The sequence below is a fragment of the Acomys minous genome (assembly GCF_964271855.1).
Source record: "Acomys minous genome assembly, chromosome: 5".
NCBI lineage: Eukaryota > Metazoa > Chordata > Mammalia > Rodentia > Muridae > Acomys > Acomys minous.
The window spans coordinates 40,537,091-40,564,077 of record NC_140494.1 but is presented as its reverse complement, the minus strand read 5'-3'; the positions used below and the strand labels follow the sequence as shown (position 1 = coordinate 40,564,077).

At 42.2% G+C, this 26,987-nt stretch overlaps 1 protein-coding gene across 5 annotated transcripts in view; it reads left to right on the top strand.

Annotated features, from left to right (window-relative positions):
• Window positions 1–26,987, top strand: part of CTNND2 (catenin delta 2) — an 836,853-nt gene that overhangs the window by 767,056 nt on the left and 42,810 nt on the right. For all 5 annotated transcript variants that reach the window (XM_084781517.1, XM_084781518.1, XM_084781516.1 and 2 more), the window contains 2 exons: window positions 16,859–17,069; window positions 25,454–25,538. In XM_084781517.1, the coding sequence (XP_084637643.1) occupies window positions 16,859–17,069; window positions 25,454–25,538 (296 nt within the window). The remainder of the gene's footprint in view (window positions 1–16,858; window positions 17,070–25,453; window positions 25,539–26,987) is intronic.

Genomic DNA, 26,987 nt, shown 5'->3' with positions numbered 1-26,987 from the left:
TTGCCTACCACCTATCCAGAAGTTACCAGCTCCCACCTCTGACTATTTGGACCCATTGCTCTTAACAAGTGGCAATTCAATCCTCTTAGGGACACATTTAACAATGCCTGGAAATAGTTTTGGGGCACAAATGGTATAAATTGGCAGTAGAGGTGGGCATGGGGAGGACAATCCACACCACCAAGTATGACCTAGCCCAAAATGGTGGAAGCATCAAGGATGAGCATCTTAGACAGACTGTCGCCACGAGAGATCTTAGACATCTCCTGAGAAGCCTTGGAAACCAGAAAATGGCATCTCTCCCCAACAGTCCTTCCTGTGTTTAAAGGAAACATAGATTGTGTCCACATAAAACTGAAAATAACAACTGAAAATTTCACTGAACTTACTTTGCGATTTAGCCAGGTGATATAACTGAGCCACACCCCTTCTCTAGCTGCAGAAAAATTCAGACTTGATTCTCTACAAGTAACATGGGCGCAATACACAGAGGGTTGACAGAGGAAAGACTGACCACAAGGCAGTATTCTAGAAATATTTCTGTAGCTATTAGAAATATTTCTCTCACTGTGTGGTTCCTACTAGTTTCATAGATGACACAAGCTATACTAACAATTACAGACATACAGAAATCCTTTTGGAAAAAGCCCCTGGCATGTGGGCTGGAAGATGTCTTGCTGATTAAAGTACCTTTAGCACAAGCAAAAAGGACTAGAGTTGAGATCCCCATGGCCCAGGGTGGCCATGGAGGCTCAGCTGTAATCCACCTGTAAGGTGGGAGCAGACATTCCTGCCACGGAGCAACCTGGGAGGCTGTCTGTGTTGTGAGCTCTGTGATTGATTGAGAGACCCTGAGTTAATGAATAAGGCCAAAGAGTGAGTGAGGATGGGCCCAACATTAACCTCAATGCCTCGATCTCACACTTCAGGGAAACTATTGAGGTCAGCAGACACCTGGCTGTGCTTGGAAGGATGCGTGGATTTAGGGTGCTGAGGAGGACCACTAAGGATGCATTGTGTGGAGAATCATAAACTACCCCGAAATGATGAGAGCCAAGCACTGCCCCTTGAAAAGTTGGAGTTAACTACGCAAAGGAGGAGACCACACAGGAAGCAAGAATAAATACCAGAGCCAAAAGGTGTCCTCTTCCTTCCACAATACCACGACATGTGGGCCTCTCCACACACACCATGCGCACACACTGAGCACCTCCACTCCACACATTATTTGAAGAGTTAAAACAGTACCACCTGGAGGGCGGGGTGGACCACCAACATCGGCGGTCCTATTTCCTAGTTTCCAAAAGCTGGTATTTATCTGACAAGTGAGGGAGCCACTCAGCTGGATATCAGTAAAAGTGCCATGTGGCTCAGTGCTCCCAATTTAAAAGTGCCATGTGGCTCCCGTGCTCCCAAGTTAAGTTCACTAGGATTGGTGCTTACCACAGCATCTCTGGACCTATTCCTTAGTATCTAATAAGGATGTGTGTGCATTCCACAGTTTGGTTTGTTTATTGTTTTTTGTGTTTCTCTGTGTAGCCTTGGCTGTCCTAAACTCAGTTTGGAGACCAGGCTGGCCTTGAACTCATAGCAATCTGCCTGCTTCTGCCTCCTGGGATTAAAGGCGTGCAGCACCTCTCAGTGAATGAAAATCACAGCATGTGTGTATACATTGTGTGTGTGTGTGTGTGTGTGTGTGTGTGTGTGTGTGTGTGTGTACGTGTGTACACTCTGTAACAGAGCACTGGCCAGCCTCCTCCTCAACACTTCCCCCTGCACAGTCGGAGGCGGGCACTGGCAGTTTTTTCAGCTTCTATGGAGCACTTGAGCACTGCTTCCGAGTAATCTTTAATTTCCTGGATAAAGACCCTGAGCACACAGGCGTTTCCCTGAGAAAGCCTCAGCCTCATTGAGATGTTTGCAAGAATGAAACCCACCTAACTAACCCTTTTGAAATCTCAAGGGAGCCAGCACTGAGAGCAGTCATTTAGGATAAAAATTCAACCGCCTTTCCTACCTGTAATATCGCTAGTGATTCCTCCAAGGGCTTTATGCCACTGCGAAAGCCTTTCTGGAGACTGAGAGACTGGGTTTTGCTGTCTCACCTGGCTGTGCTTGGTTAACCTCATGGATCTCACAGCGTGTTCTTCTGAGAGCACTAGGACAGCAGAGCAGAGTGATGCCAGCAGCTGAAGGGCTTGACGAGGCACCCTCACTTGGATGGAAGTGATGCTTGTGTGCTTTTCTTTGTTTTGCCTTAAACACTAACCTCAGCTCAATGGTGCGCATGCCTTTCAAGGAGACTTCCAATAGTCCTCAGTGAGGATTGATGATGAACTTGCCTGTGAGTGGTTGTGTGGGCACAGTTGTCAAGTAAACCGAAGTGCAGTTAACTGTGACCAGTGGTCTCCTGCTCAGAGTATCTGCTTGGAACATGTACGTAAACCTCAGTATTGGCCCAGGCATTAGCTTGCTAGGGCCGCCATAGGGAGCCGGCACTAATGGGATGGGTTAAAAAGTAGGTATTTCCTGTTTGTGAGTGTGGCCTTATCTGGAAAAAGAGAACTTTTGAAGATATAGGCAAGAACTCACCTGGGCCCTAAATCTAAAGATGAGAGTCCTCCTGAGACACAATCAAAGGAAACAACGTGCTCACAGAGGAGAGGTCCATGCAGAGACACAGAAGTAATGCAGTCTACTCTGGTAAGGCTGGCTGCCGCCAGGTTCTAGCTAAAGGGGAGGAAATCCCCTTTTCCAAATGCCAGGGCCATACAGCCCTGCCTGTCTCTTGGTTCCACACCCAAAGCTCCTACAGTGCTGAAAAGAAATGTATGTCTGGCTTTGAAACACTAACCTGCTCAAGTCATTTGATAACAATTACAGGAAATCAAAGCAGAGGAAGTGGAAGAAGTCCCATATGCAGTAGCCCTCATGTGTCTGACTCTGCTCAGCAGCCATGCGAACACTACCTCGGGGGCCCTCAGTGCTCTCCCCCTCTCCTCTGCTCTAGCCAGTTTGTCTGAGCAGAATGGTTTGCTGCTGATGCTGCCAACAGCTTCCCAGCTGACACTTTCCTTTGGGCTTCCTTTAGTATGTTATTCTGAACTCACTCACTTGGTACTTAGGACAATACTTACCTCAACTTGACCTTAGAACTTGCCAGTAAGAAGAAAACAGTTGCATCCTCAACTTGTCTTAACGAAAAGAATTATGTCAGGCCAATCAAATATCACTGACCCTTCCGACTTGCCAATTGTTAACTTCCCAGATCTTCTTTCAAGCATCCTCAAAATGTCTAATGGTTTTGAGTGCAGCACAGCATGGGCTGTTCATACGTGTGTTGAAAATACTCCTCTAATATGAAGACACCCGAATACATTTGTCTGACAAGGAGCTTGACTTGCATTTAGTTTGTTGGTACTGACCATGACTGTTAAATAATGATAACTACCTCATTTTGTAAATCAGAGTTCCAGCTTTTGCAGAATCCTTGCAGGTAATTATTTCCCTTGCTGTTCTCTGGCCAAGCATGTTAAAAAAATACACCTGAGGGAATGTCAGGGCTCTGTAGAGCACACACTTAGTGTCCATGCTTTAGAAGGTAACACTGCCAGAAAGGCATTCTTACCAATCTCTAGAACAGCCAGGAGAATAAAGAAGAGCAGAGGAAGCTCTCGCCTGTTCCCAGAATAACACTACAAGATGTAAGGCCAGTGCCCTGTAAGCCAGTTACTCTCAGACTCCTGTGAATGGCAGTGTCATCACTCCTTTGCTTGAGCGCCACAGTGAGCAAGACAAATAAACACTTGGAAATTTCAAAAAATAACTGCATAGGTAAGAAAGCTAAAACACCAGGCATTTGCTGGGCCTTGGAACAATTGAACTACAGATATCCAGTGCCTAATATTTTTCTGATTTTTTTTAATCTTCCATGCAATCTCTCCCATTCATCATGCCTTTCTCCTCTGCAGCAAGTGAAATCCCACCACAATAAAGAAATTGCCAAAGGACTGCCCAGCGCCTTTTCTTTCCCTAGAATTTTGCTGCGTTAAATATTGCTTGTAATAAGTGGGTTATCAGCTGGGCTCAGATCTCATATGTAGCCATTTTGATTGAGAGGGATTAGCAGAAGTAAACTTCGATCCGTTCTTTCTTCTCAAAGCTCATTTTTGTTTCTGTTACATCTGCTTGGTCTCTCCTTTATTCTTTCTCACTATGCCCACTTCTGAGTAGTTCACATGATTGTTGTAATTGCTGGAGTTTCTTATGGTTCCACAAACACAAACGACTTTTGAACTCATCAAATATAAATCCAATAAGTTTTAATTTCACGCACGCATCATAGGCCTGGCGTGTATGCACTGGTAGATTAATAACACTGGCAGTGCCATTTAGAATGTCCACTGTGGTTAATTCACAGAGAAGCACTCGATATTATGTGGCCCAAGACATTTCTACAGTTCATAGGAACGCTATTTTCATGAACTAGGGAACTGGGAGAAATATCCAAAACATAAGCCAACTGTTATTAAGATAATTTTTCAATATCTTTGGGTTCCTATGTTCTTTCTTTCAAATTTCACATCTTGCAAAAAAAAAAAAAAGAAAGAAAGAAAGAAAGATGCTGAGTGTCTTTATCATGAAAAAAAAGCACATAATACATCAGTGGATAGAAACTGCACAGTAAGCTTGATACAAACTTCAAGAATTATAAACTCACACTAGCAAAAATCAAAGTAAGAGTGAATGCTGTGATGTTCTTTTGCCTTTTGTTTTAAGCAAAAGAGCTTGTTCTCATTAGCTTATCGGTCAGCCTGACACAGCCCAAAGTTATTTGAGAGGATCTCATCTGAGGAATTGCCCTGATGAGTTTGGCCTGTGCCTGTGTCTATGAGAGGCTTATAATTGATGATTGACATGGCAGGGTGCAGCTCACTGTGGGCAGCACCATCCCCTAGGGAAGATGGGTCTGAGATATCTAAGAAAGGCAGTGGAATAGAAGCAGGTAAAAGATCAGTAAACTGCATTCTGCTGTGGCTTCTGCTTCAGCCTTGCTGACTTGAGTTCATGCCCTGACTTGTGACCTGGAAGCATGTGATGAAAGAAATCCTTTCCTCAAAGTGTTGTTTGAGGTTGACTGTTAATCACAGAAACAGAAGAGCAAACTCAAACAGAGCTATTGCTTTGCTTAAAAGAGGCTATACACAACCCCCTCACACCAGGATAGGGGATTGTCCCTTAAGCATGAGAGAGATGGGGGTTTCAAAGGATCTGGGGCAGGTTTGGGTCTAGTGGCCTGTAATTTAAGATGCATCTTGTGTTGGGAAAAGAGAACAAGTAAGTGTCCAACCAGCTCACCACCACCACCCAACCCCCTGCTACCCGCATGTGGACATCCACCTCCTGAGTCTGGCCTCCACTCTACAGGAGACCTTTCTCAAGCCCCAGTTTTACAGGGTAGAATCATGTACTGGGAACCAGTTAAAGCCCATAGTATGAAGAGAATAAAATTAGAGATGACTGCTGGAGAGAGTAGTCAGCTTCTTGGTAGGTACCAAAATAGAAAGCAACTATTTGATTTTTAAGACAACAAAAACTGAAGTGAATTTAAAACAGAAAGCTTCCTGCAGTTGAAGAGCAACATTGGCAATTCTTCCACATATACTTAAATTGGTTAGGAGGAAGATCAAAGTTTAGGTAAATACTGTGTCTTCCTTATACATCTTTATCTCTCTAAACAAGGCATGAATGCATAGGGTTGCAGGAAGCTTGCATCTGTTAAGTCAGAATAAGTCAGGTGCATTTTAGGAATGAGGCAGCCATTGTATTGGCTCCCATCAGCCAATGCAAGCTCACATTTTTTTTCTGTCATCTTGTTATTTTAATGTTTGAAAACTTTGTATGTGTATACAGTGTGTTTGGATCAAATATACCCCCATTCTTTCCCCGTGAACTTCCTCCCCTATCTTCCTTACCATTTATCCTTTCCAGTTCCATGTGTTCTTTAAAGCCCATTGAACACTTAGTGATGCCTGTATGCACATGGGTACAGGACCATCTAGTGGACCATGAGAAGCCTCTCGGAGGCCACAACCCCAGAGAAAACTATCCCTTCCCAAGCAACTGCCACTTACCAATAACTCCTCAGGTCGCTGAATTTTTTCTGATTTGATCTTACATAGGTCCTGTGTATTCTGTCATACTCACTGTGAGTTCATATGTGCCATGATCCTGACAAGTTCCACAGATACCATCCTACTGTAGATGGTCACCACCTCTGAGTTTTACAATAGTGCCCGCCTCAAACGAATTCCTGAGCCTTGGAGAGAAGGGTATGGTATAGATGTCTTGTTTATGGTTGGTCATCCCTAATCTCTGCACAATGACCAATTGTGGATTTCTATACCAATCTCCATTTGCTACAAAAAAAAAAAAAAAAACCACTTCTCTGGTGAAGATTGAGAGATGCACTAATCTATTAATATAAGAATAAAAACTTAAGGGGAAGTTTATAAAAGCATCAAAAAGGCAAGTCCAACATGCCAGTCACAGTAAGCAAATCTGATGAATGTCAGTGGAATGCCCAACTGAACGTAGAAAACTGTCCCAGTGTTTGTAAGGTCAGTACCTTCCAACGACCTTAAAGGAAGGACTGGGTTACAGTGAAGAGGGAATGTCAGCTCATGAGACTTGCAGGATACAAGAGGCAACCTGACACATGTCCTTTAACTTTTCTGAAGCACATTTGTCTCCTACATAAGTTGGAAAATGTATCTCCTTTCTGCACCCCTAAGGCAATGCACAACAGAAGCAGCAGTGACAGAGGTGAATGTTCTTGAGAAAGTGGGGCCACTGTGATACATGGGCTGTGAGGAGCAGTGCACCTCTCTTGGTAGCCTTAATTGAAGCTTTTTTTTTTCATTTTGGCAGTGGTACAAATCAATTTGATAAACCAAGAATGAAAAATGTGATTTTTATGATCCATCATCAGCCTGCTTGTTTCACAGTCTCCAACGTGCTCAAGTCGAAGGACAAACCAGACTTTATTCCTGAAACCAAACTTGTATTGTGGAAATAGGAACTCATCTGACTCAGGCAGATGATTGTTTAATGAAAATTTTGTCTTAGAAAAATGCTTGGATCTTTGATGGATATCAGTTTTAACCAAAAAGAAAAAAAAAACCCTTTCACAGGGTTTTCTCTCCTAAAGTTATAATCAGTTAAGTTTGAATATTCTCATTTCTGCTAAAATTAGGCGATGAGTTGAGATAATTATTTTGAGGGCTATCATACTTAATATATAATCAAATTAGCTGAATCCTCTTCAATTGCATCATTTTTAATATTTCTAAAAATCAATTCATTTCTGGTTCAGAACAGTACGGCAGCCATCCTCCTTTTAATTAGCTGCCATTTTTTATTTTTAGAACCATTCTCGTGCTAGCTAAATGTGCATAACCTAACCACCTTCTTACTGGCATTTCCACTCATTTCCTTTCAGTCCTTGACACCCAACAGTGTGAACATTTCTCAGATCTAATTCGATGACTTCCTCTGGTTAGAACCTCGAGGTGCCAAAAATACAATTCATTTTATATTCCCAGCAGATGAAAGAGGGGTTATTTATTGGGTTGAATAACTCTTGGGAAAGCACACCACACAGGTTGAACTTAAAATATTCCGCCTCTTCTAATATTATTTCCTTTTCAAATCGTTACTTACTCTTTGAACCATTTTTGCAGACCAACTGCTTATCAACTCAGGCGTGTAAAATAAGTTCTTGTATGTGTTGTAAGTTGGTGCTTGTTTTTGAGAATCACACTTATTAGATAAACCAAAATACGCTGTAACATACCTTCTAGAATGTGTCTCAACCAATGCCCATCTCTTGAAATAGCTGCTTCAATCTAGCTTGTGTAGAACAGGGTTCGTGTTGGAAACAGGAACTGGGGTGATGGACCCACAGGGCCGCTCTTGTCGCTGCCCCTTTCCCACCAGTCAGTGGCGAGTCAAAGAGCAGGCTACCAAGAAGAGACTTGATACCCTATGAGCATATAAAGGGGGAGGAAGTCCTCCTCAGGCACAGTCATAGGGGAGGGGAGTAAGGGGAAAATGGGAGGGAGGGAGGAATGGGAGGATACAAGGGATGGGATAACCATTGAGATGTAACAAGAATAAATTAATAAAAAAATTTATTTTGGGGGAAAAAAAAAGAAGAGAGGAACTGGAGAAAACTAATTTTTCCTCTGCAAGTGGAGGTCAATTGGGGATAGCGCCTTAGTTAGGGATGGGAGTCCGTGCCCATTTCCCCCTCTCCTCGCCACTAGGACCCCATCTGACCTGAAGCTGTGCCGGCCCTGTTCTCGCTGCCACAGTCTCTGAGTTTCATGTGTGTATCAGCCTTGTCGTGTTGGAAGGCAGCGTTTCCTTGGAGTCATACATCTGCTCTGGCTCTTAACAATCTAAGCCCCATGCCAACAGTAGACAGCCAACACAAAATGAGCTCAGTGATATTTTTGTAGGTGTTTTTGGTCTCATATTGCTTTGTTTGTTTGTTTTTGTTGTTGTTGTTGTTGTTGTTGTTGTTGTTGTTGTTGTACTGGTCTTTTGCTTGAATATTAATTATGGTTTCCAATTTTGTGTCTTTATATTTTTGTTTATATGTATGTGTTGTATTTTTTAAATTAATTAATTAATTTACTTTGCATCCTGGTCACAGCCTCATCCCTTCTCATCTCCCAGTCCAACCTTCTGTCCCTGTCCCCCTCCCTCTCACCTATTCCTCAGAAAAGGGAGCCCCACTTCTAGTCTACCCCAGCTCATCAAGGGCAAGGCAGTCCTACCAGGGCAAAGTGATCAAAACACTTACAACAGAGTCTATGTAAGAGAAAGCCCCTACTCCCCCATGAAGCCTGAGCTGTTCATTGGCTACATCTTTGTAGGGAGCCTAGGTTCAGTCTATGCAGGGTCCTTGGGCGCTGCTTCCATCTCAGGAAGCTCCTCTGGGGCCTGGTTAGTTGGCTCTGTTGGTCTTCATGTGGAGATCCTGTCTCTTCTAGGTCCTATTCCCCCTCTCCCATTTTTTCGTAAGATTTTCTGTACAACTCCCAATGTTAAGCTATGAGTCTCGGCATCTGTTTTGAAGAGCTGCTGGGTGGAGCTCCTCAGAGGACATCTCTGCTAGGCTCCTGTCTACGAGGATAGCAAAGTATCGTTAATAGTGTCAGAGGTTGGCTCTCTTCCATAGGGTGGATGGCCCTTGGGTTGGCCCAGGCATTGGTTGGACAGTCCCTCAATCTCTGCTCTATCTGTTCTATCTTTATCCCTGCACATCTTGTAGGCAGGGTGAGTTTTGGGTTGAAGTGTTTGTGGGTGAGTTGGCGTTCCCCTCCCTCTCCTAGGAAACTCATCTAGTTAGAGGGTGTCCTCTTCAGTCTCTATGCACCCTGCTACTAAGAGTCTCTGCTAGAGTCCCCCTCATATCCTCCCAGGAGCCTTCTTAGGTTTGCAGCTCGTCACAGAGATTTTTAATTCCAGTTTGTTTTGTTTGTTTGTTTTCTAAAGAGAGAAAGAAGGGGCTTAGAGTTGGGTGGGTGGGGAGATCAGCAGGTTCTGGAAGGAGTTGGGTGAGGGGACATGGTAATCAGAATAATTGTGTGAAATTTTTTTTCAATTAAGAAGCGAGAGAATTTTGTTTGTGAATTATTAGAAGGGAGAGCCTTAATAACTGGTGTCTATATGTGGAGTAAAAGAGGACATGTTTACCACAGTGCATAAGGTTGTGCATGCTCACACAGTGCTGAACGAACAGCAGTTCACACGCAGAGTAACCTTGCCAGTATCCATAAGGATAGCCCATGCCAGAGATGACGTTGGTTTGGAACCCAATATGGGACTGCAAGAATATGATGGTGTGTTTCATTTGTGTTTTGTTTTTGCTTGCTGGCTTGTTTGCTTGCTTATTTGCTTCTCTTGCTTTTGTATCGCACCCGCTGATCTTCTATGTCGTGTGGTTTTTATGTTGACGTGTATGCTGCCACAGGTGACAAAGCAAGGGACGTCCCCACAGATGTTTGCTTAGTTATATTATTTATGACCGTTTGTTTGATGGTCTGTCTCACCTGGTTTATAGACACAGACAGCAAGCCGTGCTGATCCATTCAGAAAGACTTCTTTATTAGTAGCAAGGGGAGAGGTATAGGATACAAGTCTCAACAGCTGGTTTTTAATGGTCACTGTCTTTTGACAGAAATGTTTCATTCGTTTGCATCTCAGCCACTAAGATCAAGAAGACAGGACTTGAAGGTGTGAGAGTCACCCCTTTCAAGTCTCACCTCCAATTCTGGACTCAGAGATTTTTCTAGGCTTCTGAGCTCTGAGTTTCCAACAGTCCTGGTCATGCTACCTTTAGGGTCCAGATTCCCTACACCATATGGCATGAACCAATCAAGTATCCTAAGCAGAGGCTGCAGACACCAATTTCACATGCAAAATGCTCGAATTCCTTAATGGTCTTGTCATATCTAATTAAATTTTACTTGCCTTTAAATGTAGCATATCTGGGAAGGTCATGGTTACAGACTGTATTTACTTGTTTACATGTTGATGAGATCCATGTTGATTATATACCTTGAAAATCTATAGTTAAGGAAAGTGCACAGATAGAAAAGGCATTTTATATATACATATATGTAATGTTTTATAGATAATAAAATTATTATATATTAATATGTAAATATACATGAAAATATAATATACATGAAATATATATTATATGTGTATATAACTGTTAGTCTCTGTTGCATTGGCCCAGACTGATCAGTGGATGCTGTTAAATTTCCAAATATAGTATTAGTAGTCTTTGCTGACAGTCTATTGTCTTATCATGTGTTCTAGAAACTGTCACAAGGATTTTCTTGATGAATTCCAAAGGGTTCACTAGAAGAGGGTTCCATTTGAAGCACTCTTTATCTACATTTTATAGTATAACCTGATAATGTTAACTGCAATTATATGTGTTTCAGTTAGTCATATATGATTCATTGCTCATAAATCTTTATTTTATTGATCTTGGATTAGTAAGCCATCCAGTTTCTCAGAGTGGTCTGATTAGAATCTGAATGAGCTGTGAGAATCCCTGCTTTTACATTGTGTTGATGATGATGTCAGCTTTCCCAAGGGTGACTGGGCAACAGCCTAGAGTTTGTCACACCAAGTGTGAGCATCCTGTAAGCAGGGTTCTACTTTGACACTTGGGAAAAAAAGGGCACAGTGGCTGAGCTGGGACTTCAGGCAGGGTCTTCAGACAGGGTCTAAGGCAAGCATCAGGCTTTAAAAGAAAATCAAAAATTTCCTGCTGGCAGAAAGCTAGGTGTCTGTGGTTGTGTACTCCTCCTAACCAGTAGGACCAAGATCCTGACTAGTGTCCCACCACCAAAGTTAGTAGGTGACTCACATGACAGAAAGCATACTCTAGTCCAGTGGTTCTCAGCCTGTGCTGTGTCATGACTCCTTTTGGAGATGGGGAAGAGTCAAATGGCCCTTTCACAGGGGTCGCTTAAGGCCATTAGAAAACACAGATATTTACATGGCAACTCATAAGCATAGCAGAATTACTGTTATGAAGTAGCAACAAAAATAATCTTATGGTTGAGGTCACCACAAAATGAGGAACTGTATTGAAGGGTCACAGCATTAGGAAAGTTGAGAACCACTGCTCTAGACACAAGGAAGGTGTGAGAAAGCTCCAGGCCTTAAGTGTGTGCATGTCATGATGACCACCAAAGGAAGTAGCTCTCTGAAACCTGTTTGCTTTTTTTTTTTTTGAACTATTGACCATTATCCTTTCATCCTTTGAATGTAGGGAAGCAAGCATCTCTCCGAAATGCTGTCAATCACCGCACACACTGGTCCTGATGAGAGTACCTGTACAGCTAAATGGGAGCTGAGTTCTCCTTTGTTCACACCAAACCATTTTGTGTTGGATTATTTGTTTCATTATGATGATGATGATGATGATGATGATGATGTGGTAGTGGTGGTGGTGGTGGTAGTAGATACAGTCTTACTATGTAGCTCAGCTTGGTTTCTAATTTGGTGTCAGTCTGCAAGTACTAAGATTTTAGGTAAGAGCCATTGCACCCAACCCTTGTGTTAGATTTTTAATAAGCAGGACAGTTATTACCGCAAATGGTAGGTAAAATAAAAATCTGCAGTTTTGTATCTTGTATTTCCAAAGATAAAGGAGAACATACTTTGGTGCCTAGGAAACTCAAAAAAAAAGTTCTGCATAATTTTTAAATTTATTTGTTTATTTGTCTTTCTTGAACTTCCTGAAGGTCAACATGAACGTGCGTACTAAGAGCAACATAGTTTTACATCAGCAAGTGTATGGGTCTTTGGGCGCATGTGTCCTCGGTGACCAGTAGTTTCCCAGAAACAGACATTAATATTGGTCAAATGGAATACATTAGTCCACAGAATCTATACAATTATTTTTGGCAACAACAACAAAAATCATTTTGTAAAACACCAGTCATGAAATCTCAACCTAGCTAAATTTTTAGTTTGTACCATTTTCAATAAACAGTGTCAGTTTAACCATCTAATAAGGCCAAAAGAGGAAACTTACAATGTCTATATTAATTCCCAAACAAGGAAATAAATGGGATCTTGCATAAGATGATTCCACTAAACAATAAGCCTGAAAATACATGGACTATTTGTACCTTAGGTGTAAAATATCAAAACCTGTTCAAGCCTTTAAAGTCATATACCTCCCCTTGCCTTAACCAAACTATCAACTTGTAGTCTTTTGATTCCCATTTTTTTTACGTAGCAGACATAACTGTTAATTTGCTCATTGCTAAACATTTTTGCATTTCACTTTGGTAAAGGATCTTTTGAGAAAAATGTTATTCTTAAAATACATCAATTTAAAGTAGTCTGAGATTGTACTGTTATGGGATTCTTTTAGTCCTTTTATTGCCATATGTCTTACAACACAGCATATATATTAACAATATAGCATTACATACATACATACACACACACACACACACACACACACACACACACACGTGGATTTACCTGTTTACCTAAGCCTCTCCATGCTGTTGGGCTCCGTGTTCCATGTAGGTCTCTGGCCCCACTGGAAGTTCCACCTGGCTATAAGAAGTGGCAACTTCAGTCCCCATATACCTTATTGCTAGGAGTCTCAGCTAGAGTAAACCCCCATAGACTCCTGGGAGCCTCCTCTCTCCCAGAGATGCTCTCCCACTGATTTCTCTCTCTGGGCCACTCCCTTCCACCATCACCACCACCCTGCTTAATGTAACACAATGTTCCTTACAAAATAGCAACGAGATCTTGCCCCTCCTTCCATCTACAGAGTGCTCTCAACTGACTGTCCACACCTCCTGTTGTGTAGCCTTCCACAACTGCCCCAAGCCAAACCAATCCTCATCGTCCCCAAACTGCTCTCATAAGCCTAAAGCACAGGGTCACTCATGACTATGACCCATATTCCCCTTTCCCCCTTCAATTAGCCTCAGACTTTCCAAACACTGGAAAGATCTGACAAGCTTTTCTACTGCCCAAAGTGCCTAAGCTAATAGTATTCATATTCAGAGATGAGAAGGTGTGCCTTCCTTTGTTCTCAACACAAAAAACAAAGACATTAACAAGGAACATTGTATTCTTTTTTTTTATGCATGTTTTTATTTTTTTAATATTTTATTAATTTATTCATATTACATCTCAATTGTTAGCCCATCCCTTGTATCCTCCCATTCCTCCCTCCCTCTCGCTTTCCCCCTACTCCCCTCCCCTATGTCTGTGACTGAGGGGGACCTCTTCCCCATATATATGCTCATAGGGTATCAAGTCTCTTCTTGGTAGCCTGCTATCCTTCCTCTGAGTGCCACCAGGCCTCCCCATCAAGGGGACGTGGTCAAAAATGGGGCACCAGAGTTTGCATGAAAGTCAGACCCCGCTCTCCACTCAATGGTGGAAAATGTCCTGTCCATCGGTTAAAGTAACCAGCAAAGTCAACCTAGAGGTCTTTAATCTGCAAGTGGTGGCGCTTGATTGCTTTCTTCATTCAACTGGTTAAAACAGACTGCACATCTGATCCTCACCCCCTCTCTCATCCACCCCCGCCCCCATCTACTTCAGATGTCTATTTGATTTCCTCTTCTGAATGAGATTCAAGCATCCTCCCTTGGGCCATCCTTGGCTTCTTTGGAGCTGTGGATTGTAGCATGGTTATTATGTATTTTTTGGTAACTTGAAAAAAAAAATCCCTAGGAATCTAACAATGTATCTGTGTGCTGTCGTTGACATACTGGGAAAGGAAATGGTTTTAATCAGCAGCAATGACTCCTGTTTGGTTGCATATTGGGCACATGGCATGGTGCACAGGGTTGAATGGGACGCTGCTTCATAGTGGGGTGGTATCTCTGCCATGCCAGCCTTACAGGAATAGATGGTGTTTTTTTTTTTACCTTATAAGTTGGGAGGCTATAAAGAAACTACACATTCAAATTCTCTAATATAATTTTAATTAATTAATTAGAGACAAGGTCTCATGTCATCTAGGCTGGCCTCAATCTTTCTATGTATGTAAGGATGGACGACCTTGAGCTTTTGATCCTTCTCACACCACCTCCCAAGTGGGAGAAATCCAACTAAGCCACGCCCTTTGACCTTGACATTGTTTTTTTTTTTTTAAGCCAAAACACCAACCAAAACTAAGAAATTCTGGAAGCAGTTCTTTTCTTCCCAACCTTCTTTGCTTTTTAACCCTTGATAATATTAAAGTCACAAGACCATTCTCCCACACTCAACAATTGAAGTATCTCTCAATCCTGTTGTTGGAATATTCCCCCATCACTTCCTTTACAGAGGCAGGAGGATAGGACATGCCCATCATCTCACAGAGGTTGTCAGCTTTGTTTTCCAATAGCTTAGGATACAATCACAGGCATGCTAAGCTCAATGGCAGCAAACTCTTCATCAGAGTTGAGTTGATCTAATGATAGATATATCAAGCAATTTTCTCCAAGGACTATCCATAGTCAATGTGCTGTCTCCCAACCACTTTGAATGCCGTCATTAGAAAGTAAATATGCCACATTTGGGGGTTTTTTGAGTCAAAGCACTTCTGTCAGAGGATGCTTCCTCTGCTGTCATCAAGTGAATGCAGACACTCTTCTATTTCCGTAATTTAAACATCAGCATTTTCTGCCCAAACTAAAATAAGCCACTAAAATAAGGATAAGAGCAGATATCAAAATATCATATTACAGAGCCCTCTGTTTTATTTATCACTGCCTGGTGCTAAGATACTGCCTGTTCTCATGAGATTCTTTCTCCTGCCCTGCATTGCCAAACACTAGACATCTTATCAGTCATTTAGCGGTGTGCTACAGGTAATTATATCATGTAACTATTAGGAACTGGCTACATATGTCTAGTCAGGGGATGGGAGGTATGTAAGGGACCTACCTTGGAATATCTGCCAATTCCAGTATCCCGAATTTTAGGGACAGCCAGTGTTGCTGCAGGCTCTTGTTTACTTCCAAAAGTAAATTAAAGGAACAGAATTGGAAGCTGCGGGTGGGATACATTAATTGTCTTGCTGGGCTGTTGGTAATGTCTAAAGTGCTTTGTAGTCTAAAAGCACTCCATAAATCTGTCCCTGTAAGCACCTTTATCATTGGGAGAGGCAAGATCAGTAATGATAAAGTGAATTAAGGAAACACCATCGGGTGTTACTTTATTTCTCACACAAAGAAAAGCATGCCAGATTAGTAAATGCTGTGTTACAGAACCGTGCAATAAACGCTCACTGGAGAGACAAGGTTACCACAGTGCGCAGGACATCTCACAAGGTGACTGGTCAAGGTCACCCCCACTGCTGTGATCCAAGTGCTGCAGTTATACAGATCCCAACCAAAGTCGACATGGATACCAACATGACATCTGTTAAGGCCATGCTCTGTGTTAACCGCAGAATAAATGCTTTCCAAGTGTTTACTCATTTAATCTTTAAAATAATGTATGTTGGGTATCATTATTGTTCTTGCTTTAAGTACTCAGAACATTGAAGTTTGGAGCCACACACAGTTACTCCTAAGGAGAATCAAACTTAGATGCGTGGAGTACCAGACTCTCGGCCTTTGCTGTGAGCCAGAATAGTTGATTCTCTGTACTGTGTTTCTCAGCCAACACTCAGCCAAGGGCAAGTAAAAAATTATTTGATTAATATTCATGCAGATTTTTTCCTTTTAATAAATATGGCATCACCTGCCTTTGCACAGCATTTATATTGGATTGGCTAAGAGAAGTAATTGAGAAATAATTAAAAGTATGAAGGAGGGAGCACATGTGATCCTCTATGCGGTACCTGGGCATCTGTAGATTTGAGTATACACAGTGTGATGGTAAGGTGTCCTGGACCCAGGAGCCATTGGTGGACAACCTTACTCTTTCTGCTATGTGTGTATTTTGAAATCACCCTGCCGAGAACATCTGGTGTCATTGTGTAGTGTGTGTGTGTGTGTGTGTGTGTGTGTGTGTGTGTGTGTGTGTGTGGCTTTTTAAGACAGGGTTTCCTCTGTGTAGCCTTGGCTGACCTGGACTCCCTTTGTAGACCAGGCTGACCTCGAACTCACAGGAATCCACCTGCTTCTGCCTCCTGAGTGCTGGGATTAGAGGGGTGCGCCAACACGCCCAGCTTCCAGTGTCTCCTTGCACCCTCTTTTCCTCCTCCGCTCCTATCTCTCCATTGTCCATCGTCTTCCACCTTGACCTTCCCTAAACTTTTCCCTTTTTTCTTTTCTTTTCTTTCCTAAAGGCAAATATGCCATGCGAGACCTGGTCCACCGGCTTCCTGGTGGGAACAACAGCAACAATGCAGGGAGCAAGGCCATGTCAGATGACACGGTGACGGCCGTGTGCTGTACCCTGCATGAAGTGATTACCAAGAACATGGAGAATGCCAAGGCCTTACGGGATGCTGGCGGCATCGAGAAGTTGGTCGGCATCTCCAAAAGCAAAGGAGATAAGTAAGTCAGAGGGCGACATTGGAATATGTTGTGGGAGCGGGGACGCGCTAGGGGTGACACTGTCTTTTCACTGGTAAGGTTGGCATTGCCTAAGACTCAAGTAGTCTTCGTGTCCCAGCCAGCAATCTGAGTTCCTTCTGCACAGGGCAGCCAGCCAGCTTAGCCTGGACACATGACGTTGTCTCCCTGCAGCAGCTGAACCTCATCTGCGGGTGTCAGCCACTGTGTGTCAGTGGGTTCACATTCTTTGGTTCTGTGTTGGAAGTCATCACATAGGAGTCTTCACTCAGCATCCTTTCCTTGGAGTCAGAAAGAACTAAAATTGAATCTAGTCTCCTGCTTTACTCACTGTGGGGTTCTGGGCAGGCTATTTCATTTAACAAGTTATTATGTTCTTTTTGAAAAAAAAGATTTATTTATTTTATGTATTGCATATGAGTGCTTTATCTGCAGAAGAGAATATCAGATTACATTATAGGTGGTTGTGAGCCACCATGTGGTTGCTGGGAATTGAACTCAGGACCTCTGGAAGAGCAGGAGGTGGCGCTCTTAACCACAGAGCCATCTCTCCAGCGCCCCCAGTTATTGTGTTCTTATTCTCCAACCTACAACTGAAGGCAGGCCTGTTATGATACCCTTCCTGGAATCAGTGACTATAAACTCAAAAAAAAAAAAAAAAGTAGAAATTCCCCAGGAAGGAGGAAAATGCTGATGTAGGGCTTTCAGCCAAAGGAAGCAAAAAAAAGAAACAAGTCTTGGGACTTGGTGTCCAAGGCACTGCATCTCTTCCATAGGTGACCATGTTCCCTGTGATTTAAGCATCAAGGGTACCTTACCATATGCAGCTTAAAAACAAAGCAAAACAAAACCAACTTTCATCAGCCAGGGTGTTAGTGTATAAGCAAACACATCAACTGTTACAGAAACTATCACTACCCTTAATTAAATTTTGTCTTTTGGACAATTTAATCCCTTGGAGTAATCAAAGAAGATTAAATGGGTAAACTTTTTATTATCAAGGGCCCACCTACTTCTTGCCTTTTCGTTCCCCGCCTCCCATTCCTTTGCATCTAAACACTAAATAATTAATTTTTCTTTTGTTGTTGAAGATGGTGAGGAATGCTCTTTGAGACTCTCTGGAAATTCTATCTCATTATTTCATTTAACTCAGGTTATTGGCAGTGTGTTATAAAACTTTCAGGGGAGGCATTTAAATATCCTGAGGCCCTTAAATAGGTTCGCCCCGCAATACGGCATTAGACTTGAATAGTGCTTGCATCGAGGAGTAAAGCCCGCTGGAGTCAGGCTATTGTACAACGTAGATTTGGAACTTGAATTACATACAACTTGTGTTGCTCTGTCTAGAGGAGAATAAAACACTATCGTTCGCAGCCAGGAAGCTGCCCAGCTTTCTCCTTCTTACAGCTTCAGCAGACTGTGGGTCTCAAGAAAGAGAAGCGCCTACTTCTTCCCCTGAGTGTTGTGAGCCCGATATATTGTTGTTGTCATTGTTTTTTTTTTTAAGCATATACACTTAACAGCAGAGTCAAACCACAGTTGACAGGAGCACCCAATTTGCCTGTATTTATGAGACATTTTCTAAATTTAAAGACAAGAAATCTGGGGGTAGGTGGCTGGGCATCTATCCAGTCTTTTCAGGTGTCTTAATATCTCACAACAGTAAATGACACTTGGTGGGCCTTGAGGAGAAAAGATGCCTTGGTCAGTCTTATGGCCAAAGAAAACTATTTTAAAAGTCTTTTTTTGGAGAAATAACCTATGACGTAATGCAACTCCTCATTGGTAACCCAGAAAATTGCCCTGCAGGGTGTGGTCCAGACTTGGTTGTTGTAAATGCACAGCTGCTTTCCCCCTCCCCTTTTTTCTTTTTCATCTGTAGATGATCTTAGGAGTGACCTCTAAACATTTTAGACTGAGCATTTCTCCATGGACAGTCACTCCTTTCATCTGATTCTTCCTTTATCTTTTTTTTTTCCTTGTCAACAACCTGGAGTTATGACTTCAGTAACAGGTGTTAAATTGAACGGAATCGGGTCTCTTTGCCCTGCAGTTCTCACTTTGTCGGTCCTACCAGTTTTCCGTGTGCTTTGTGTCTTTTGCGTATGAACACACTGACTAATTGGAGGATCAAAACAAGGTGTCTGTAACTTCTCATTTCCTACCAACATTCTGCTTTGCCATTGCTTTTCACTGCTTTTGAAATAAAACTAGATCAGGGGAATGGCTCTGAGTCTCAGCGTGAAACTCATTTGTTGCTCACCCAGTCCTGTGATGAAGGCAAGCATTAATATTCACGTGAACCTTTAGGTGTGTTTTATGAAGACAGAAAACATTTTCAGGAATAGATTTTTGAACTGGGGGAATCAATAACATGGCAGTAATGCCAGTTCATTCCACTTAACTTACCAAATTGTCACAAATATGTCCACACCAAATTGCTCTTAAGAGCTTGGCTTTTAGAACTAAACTCAGTCCAAGTCTGATTTTTATTTATGAAACATCATGAGAACAAATATGACAAATCAAACAAAGAAAAACATAAAACAAACACAAATATGCCTACGTGTGGTCCTTATTTTACTTTCTAAGTATATACACGCCTACCTATGAAGTGATAAGAACAAAGCAAACGAGTAAGGTGCCAGCGTGTGTGGGAACCACATCCTGTGGCATTGCAAAGACACTCAAGGCAACTGATGCTCCGGGATGCTACTCTTGTGCAGCTGAGTGGTTCAGCAGTGAGGAATTACACCATCAGACATCCTCAGCCACTCCTGATCTGACAGCTCCCATGAAGATCAAAGCACTGTAATTGTTATCAACACTTATAGGAGCTGATACGCACTGTTTTGAAGTCTGATGACTTAACTATTTTCCGCATCATTTTTAAACACACATGGCAGACATTATCGTGTCCGTCCGTTTCAAATGCACATTTTCATGATTTCAACAGAGTATAGAAAACAGTGTTGAATGTGCCATTGCATCTTATCACAAAGCAGAGACGCCATTAGGAAACTGAACTGTTGCTTGTCAATAGATAACTGTGTGTACTATGGCTCAGTTTATAAGCACTTAAGGGCACTCAATTGCTCTAGTACCTCTGCCAGTAGATACAGCTTTCAAGTAGATATTTCAATGACGTGAGTCTAGTGGAAGGATCAAAAATAAAAATAAAGACTAAGAAGAGGACAGCATTCCTTTGACCTTCACATGTTATTATAACTCGATAGAGAGGCTAACCTGCTTTTCAATATGCATTCACAGTTTCTATTTTGTAACTAAGCAAGAAGTTGAAACAAAAAAAAAATGATTACAGTGTCAGAGAAATTTTCCATGCTAAATGTGTCAGCCCACTATCATTACTTGAATTCTAATAATGTTCCTTCAGGGTTGTCTGGCTATTTCCAGAGACAAATATCCACATAGCAGGGGTAAAAGTCAACAAGAGCGTTTAGTCTTTCTTTAACCTTGATTGTAAGGTTAGAGGGCCTCTAATCTGTATCCATGAAAAGGTCTAAATTTCTCTAAGTCACAAGAATTTTAAACTATAGGAGCAACATGATATTATCATAAATTATGGAATAATTAACAATCCATCCATTTTAGTGAAATAAAGTAAATATTACCTTATCATAGCTAAGCTATTATGGAGAAAATGGTAATTTATAGGACCTCATTTTTCTTTTTTTGTTATAACACAGCCAAAGTTAGATTATTTCTCAGAAGTAACCATCACTTCTGCTCTTCAGTAAATGGATGAAGACGCTTTAATCGTATATCACATAAATGACAAGCATGAAGACCCAGAAAAGCAGCAGCCACACTATGCACAATGTCCTGACATCCAATTATTTCATTACAAAATGCCTGTCCACAAAATGTTCATTTATTTTAGCTCTCAAATCCCAGCCTACCCCAGCTCATCCACCATCTGCTTCCTTTGAATTTCAAAGGCCATTGTGTTTCAAATGTGTATTTTTATTTAATATTTTGACAATTTCAGGTGAGCTCTGTAGAGCAATTCCACCTTCCCTCTCCTCCTTCCAACTCCTCATGCCCCAACTCCCTCTCAAATTCATGATCTCTCAAGACTCCTATAATTTTTATTGTTGCATGAGAGAGAGAGAGAGAGAGAGAGAGAGAGAGAGAGAGAGAGAGAGAGAGAGAGATGTGTGTGGTGTGTGGTGTGTGTGTGGGTGTGTGTAATCTGATGAGACAATTTATTGTTGCTATTATGTGCATGTGTTTGGGACTGACCACATGGTGTTGGATAACTTATACCACGGGGCTTGTTCCTGAACAAAACTGTTGTTTTAAATGAAAATCCCGCCGGACATGGTGGCTCACACCTTTAATGACAGCACTTAGGCGGCAGAGGCAGGTGGATCGCTGTGAGTTCGAAGCCAGCCTAATCTACAAAGCTCCTCCGGCACAGTCAAGGCTAACACAGAGAGACCCTGTCTCAAAAAACAAAAAAGAAAAGAAAAGAAAAAGAAAATCCCTACTGTTCTATTTTATAATAAAGACTCAGGAGCTAGATGCTAGGTTGAAAACCTGTTAACTCAGAAAGGCAGAGGAAAAAGCACCCAGCTGACCTTCCTACTCAGCTCACATCCTGATGGAAAAGGCCCAAAAGGCTCACTAGCTCAGCTGACAGCCCAGGAGGAAAAGGCCAAAAAAACCCAAGGCCAAAGGCTTGTCAGCTCAAAGACCAAAAAGCCAAAGACTAAGGAGTGGAGGAGCTCAAGAGCTAAGAGCCAAAGAGCTGAAAGCTAAAGAGCTGCTTCTACTTCTACACACTGTCTTAAATACCCCTCAACTCAAAGTCCCTCCTACACTTTAATTCCTGTCAGCTGGTTTCTTGCTCCATCTCTTGACCTTGGGTTAACTTTATTAAACCCTGTGCACAGAGAGCTCTTGGACTGAAGGTGTGTGCTAGGGCAGAACCACCCCTTAATCACCTGTTTACAATAAACCAAAAGTTCTTGGATTAAACAGGAGTGTTAGGGCTCGACCACTCTAAACAAAAGACAGATTTTCATGGTTCACAATCTCAGGGATCACAATGGGATCAACTATCTTGCAACACAAAACTGATTCTCCCTCTCTCAGCAGCCATTAATTGCCTATAGCTCTTTATGTAGGGGTAGGACCTTATGAGATTTCTGCCCCCATGCACACTGACTTGTCACCTCATGTTTTCACCGTGCAGATTTAGCGTAGGAAGTGGTATTGTTGAGATCTGGGGGTACAGCATCCCTGCCATGATTAGAAGACACTGTCTTTAGGAGTCCTGATCATCTGACTCTTTAGGAAGACGGAAGAGAAAGGGCATAAGAGTCAGGTAAACCTTTCGTCTCCTTTCTGAGATTGTTTCCAGTGGATCCATCATCCGTACGAGTCAGCGTCTGGACTACTCATTGCCTAGGAGGCCTCCTGCCCAACACCGGAGTCACGTAGAGCACGTAGGCCCACAACTGAAGCCCACGGCCCAGATCAGCCCTTCTACTTCTTGTTTTGTCTCCATACAGTATCGAAGGCTAGAAGTTCAGTCCCCAGAACATCGAAGTTCTGCTTTGATATCATGTGGCATATGTGCCAAAGTCCAGCTGTGACATGGACTGGGAAAGCTGAGGCGGGCTGTGGGTCCCGAGGCTGGCTGGTGGCCCTGCAGACTTTCTCTGAGGGCAATCTTCCAGGCTGGAACTGATTGTTACTAGCAATAGCTTCGGCAAGCGTGGACTAGGGCTGATGTCTTCTAGGAGTGGCTTCCACTGATGGTGGCAAGCATCTAAAAAAGAAAGGGAAAGAGAGAAAAGAAACACACACACACAGACACACACACAGACACACACACACACACACACATTATACTTGATGATGGAGCAAGACACACTCCAGCAGGTTGGTTTCAACAAGCTTCTTCTTCCAACTTTCTCTTACTTTACACATTCATATACACACAAATATACAGACACACACACACACACACACACACACACACACACACACACACACACATCTTCATAGATGAAACAAATTCCAAAGAGCAAGTTCCAACCTAACCAGCTATTGTATATATGCATATATACTTTGGTGGATGGAACAAACTCCAAAAACTGAGTTCCAACAACATAATACACATACATAAAAACATATGCACATCTTTGTGGATGGAAAAAGATTCCAACAACCTCATTATTCCGCCCACAACTTATATATCCCAGCAAGATCTTTCCAGCAGTACAAAAATCACATTGTGGTTACACTCTATTTTCTTTAAGTGAATGATTACAACAAGCGTATGTAAGAAAACATCTTCCTCAGTACCTGCACATGATCAAGTGTTTTACGATTATGAGTGAGAAACAAAGATGAAAAGCAAGTTATTTCCAAGAACCTACATACATTCGTAACTAAGCAACTTGCTATATAGTAACAGAAAATAAGCAAGCATGGTAATTTCTCAGCTTCTTTTTACTAGCAGGCTACAATCTGCAGTTATGAAGAACGAGTCAATTATCTTTAAAAGTAATCTTATAAAAATCTTAAAAGAATCACAAATCTAAACTTCTATATAAAAACAATCAGCCATTTCTACTTTAAATCCTAAAGATGCTCATCTACTCATTAGTATTTTTTATTAAATAATATCAGGAAGCCGAGGGCAAAAATAAATATAAGAAATTAGTCACTTTGGCATCCAGCTTCAGTGAGAGAGTCACATCAGCTATTGCTAATTGAGGCATTGTCTTTGCTCACCGACAGCAAGAAGTCCCTAGCTTTACTGTTAAGAGTGGACTTTTTCTAAACTTCAAATTGTTCCTCAAGATTTTCTGCATCAGAACCACTAGCAAAAACATCTTTACCTAACCATACTAAGCAATCTATTTTTCTCTAAGTTTTTCTACGTCAGAGCCTCTAGCAAAAACATCATTACCTAAACTTGCTAAGCAATCTATTTTTCCAAATTCTCTCTAAGGGTAGTGGTCATTGTTAACATGTACATCTGTAGGTTCTTTCAAGGATGGTGGTTGGATCATTAATCTGCTCCAGCACAGCAATGCCTGAAAGAGATCAAGCATTGTTATTGCATGCGCCAATGATACTGCCCATCGAGAGACTGAAAGCCCCCTTACAGTACTCATACAGTTCATATATTAGGAGGATTATAAGGACCACAAAGGTAACAAGCAGAGCTATGCTCCATAACAGCTTGAAGTCCTCAGGACACATAGGTCACACCCACCATGAGCATGCTAACTGGTGGGCCATATTCCATGAGTTGAAGAGCTGTTTTTGCTCTTCCTCCTGCACGGACCCCAACAATATAGTGTTGTAAGTACAGAAATGCAACCACATTTTTCCTGCTAGAGTGACAGTTAATTGAGTAACTCGGGTCAAGAACCATATGCCCCCCAAAACTATCTTTTAAAAGAATTAAATGGCCTTTTTAAAAATTAATTTATTGAAATGGCCTTTAAGGTAGACCATATTGGTGGCCACTAGAATTAGGCAGTTGGTGGTTTAAACAAAAAACCCAGTCTGTTAGAACTAGGTATCTACAATTAGTTAGTAGCTTCTCCAAGCAATCTCTAGTCAGAGTGACTTTCCAAGAATCTGGTGGGAGTGAATCCGTATGGCTATATTGACCTAGTCTCTGTTTTGACATGCATATTGGCACTGAGCCAAAAGGTAGGAGTTGTGTCTTCATAGCAATTGCAAAGGCAACCTAAGAAAATTGTCAGTAAACAATGATTATAAGTTCTGTGGTCTTGATCCAAAGGACTTGAAGAGTACATATGGCTTCATAGATTCTTGTTCATGGGCATTGTTAGGTGTGTGTGTGTGTGTGTGTGTATGTGTGTGTGTGTGTGTGTGTGTGTGTGTGTGTGTGTTCAGTGAAAGACTGTGGTGCGTAGCATCTACAGGCAACAAGGAGAAATTGTTTGTGCTACCACAGGTCAGTGTGCCAGCCCCAAAGCTGCACTTACGCATGCGCTGGTGCGGCACAACACAGCTGTAAAAACTTCCTAGATTCAGCCAGTGCTACTGAAATCACTTTTCCCTCCAAACTTCTCCTCCATTTTGTAATTAGAGACTATCTCTGCTTCCTCCCTAAGCGTCACAGTTCTTGTGTTTGCTTTTTGGAAATTCTTCGCCAAACTCTAGTGCCTTCCTGCCTGTCACCTTCCCAGGCGTGTTGCTGAGGAGGAGAATGAGGATAGGTGAAGCAATGCTTTACTGAAGGGGGGGGGGAGAAGAGGGCAGGGGAGGATTTTAATGTTTCCTGAGAAGACAGTGAGGTTGCAAACCAAGATGCCACCGTCATCTGCGTTTCCTGTCTTTTCCTTATCCAGGCACTCTCCAAAGGTGGTCAAGGCTGCATCTCAGGTCTTAAACAGCATGTGGCAGTACCGAGACCTGAGGAGTCTGTACAAGAAGGTAAGATTGCTTTTCCTTACTGGAGGCTCCTGGGCTCACAGATGTTAGGCCTAGAGATGCCAAATCTGACCATAAGAAGAAGCTAACCCGGGCTGGAGAGATGGCTCAGAGGTGAAGAGCACTGACTGCTCTCTCAGAGGTCCTGAGTTCAAATCCCAGCAACCACATGGTGCCTCACAACCATCTAGAATGTGATCTAATGCCCTCTTCTGGCCTGCAGGTATACATGCAGGCAGAGCACTGTATACATAACAAATAAATAAATCTTAAAAAGAAGAAGAAGGAGGAGGAGGAGGAGGAGGAGGAGGAGAAGCATCCCAGATAGAGGGGATGTTTGTCTGAAAGCCTTGGCAGCTGAAACAAGAGAATCAGGGCGGGGTGGGGGGGGGGGGAGATGATGAGGAGAAAGTTCCTATCTGTATACCAGGATACCAAGATGTGAGCCCGCTTGACTAATAAGATCCAAACTCATGGAACTGTACACACCAAATCATCCTTTTAGATTCCCTAAGAGCCTATACATTTTCAAAACTTGTATTTATTATCATCATCATCACCGTCGTCATTCTTACTGCTACTGTGTGGTGTTGTTTATGGGTACATATACCACGGTGTACTTGTGACAATCAGAGAACAACCTGAGACGTGGTTTCTCTCCTCCTACCTTTCTGTAAGTTCCAAGAACTGAGCGCCAATCTCCCAACCCGCATGGGAAGCACCGTGGCCTGCTGAGCTATCTGGTTGGCCCTGTGATTTCTTTTTATCTTAAAATATTCCCTTACTTACTCATCTGTCTATTTTGCATGCTTGTGTGTGTGCCATGCGTGTGTTATGCGAGCCGTGTGCAGGCAGGGGACCGCAGAGAACAAAAGACATCAGCTCCCCAGTACCTACAATTACAGAGATTGTGAGCCACCACATGGGGAAATCTTTGAAGAGTACGGAGTGAGCTGGACCACTGAGACAGCTCTCCATCCTCTTCTTTCATTTCAGAGTAACACATAATACATACAAATTTTATAGAGTACAGCATGCTGGCTCACTACCATGTATCCATTGGTTATTGAGGCACTCAAGATATTTACCTCATCCACTCTCTTAAGCGTGTGTCTCTTTTCATAGTGAAAAAAATTCAAGATTTCTCCTTTAGCTGTCTTGAAATTCATGATACAATATTGAGAATAATACTAATTCACTTTAAAGAAAAATAAAGTACTTTTCTCCAGAGCTCGTGTATTCCAGTATAGACCAAAAGATCATAAATTTAGGGATTTTGAAAAAACATTAATTCTAAAAGCACAAACACATTTGAATAATTGCAGAGAGTACACAGGAAAAAAAATAGCTCAAGAACAATCGAGGAAGTCAAAAATATGGCAGCTGAATAAAAATCACCTGCAAGATGTGGTAGTTGCTCTGTGTTCCTGGGCCCTGAAGACCTTAGCACAT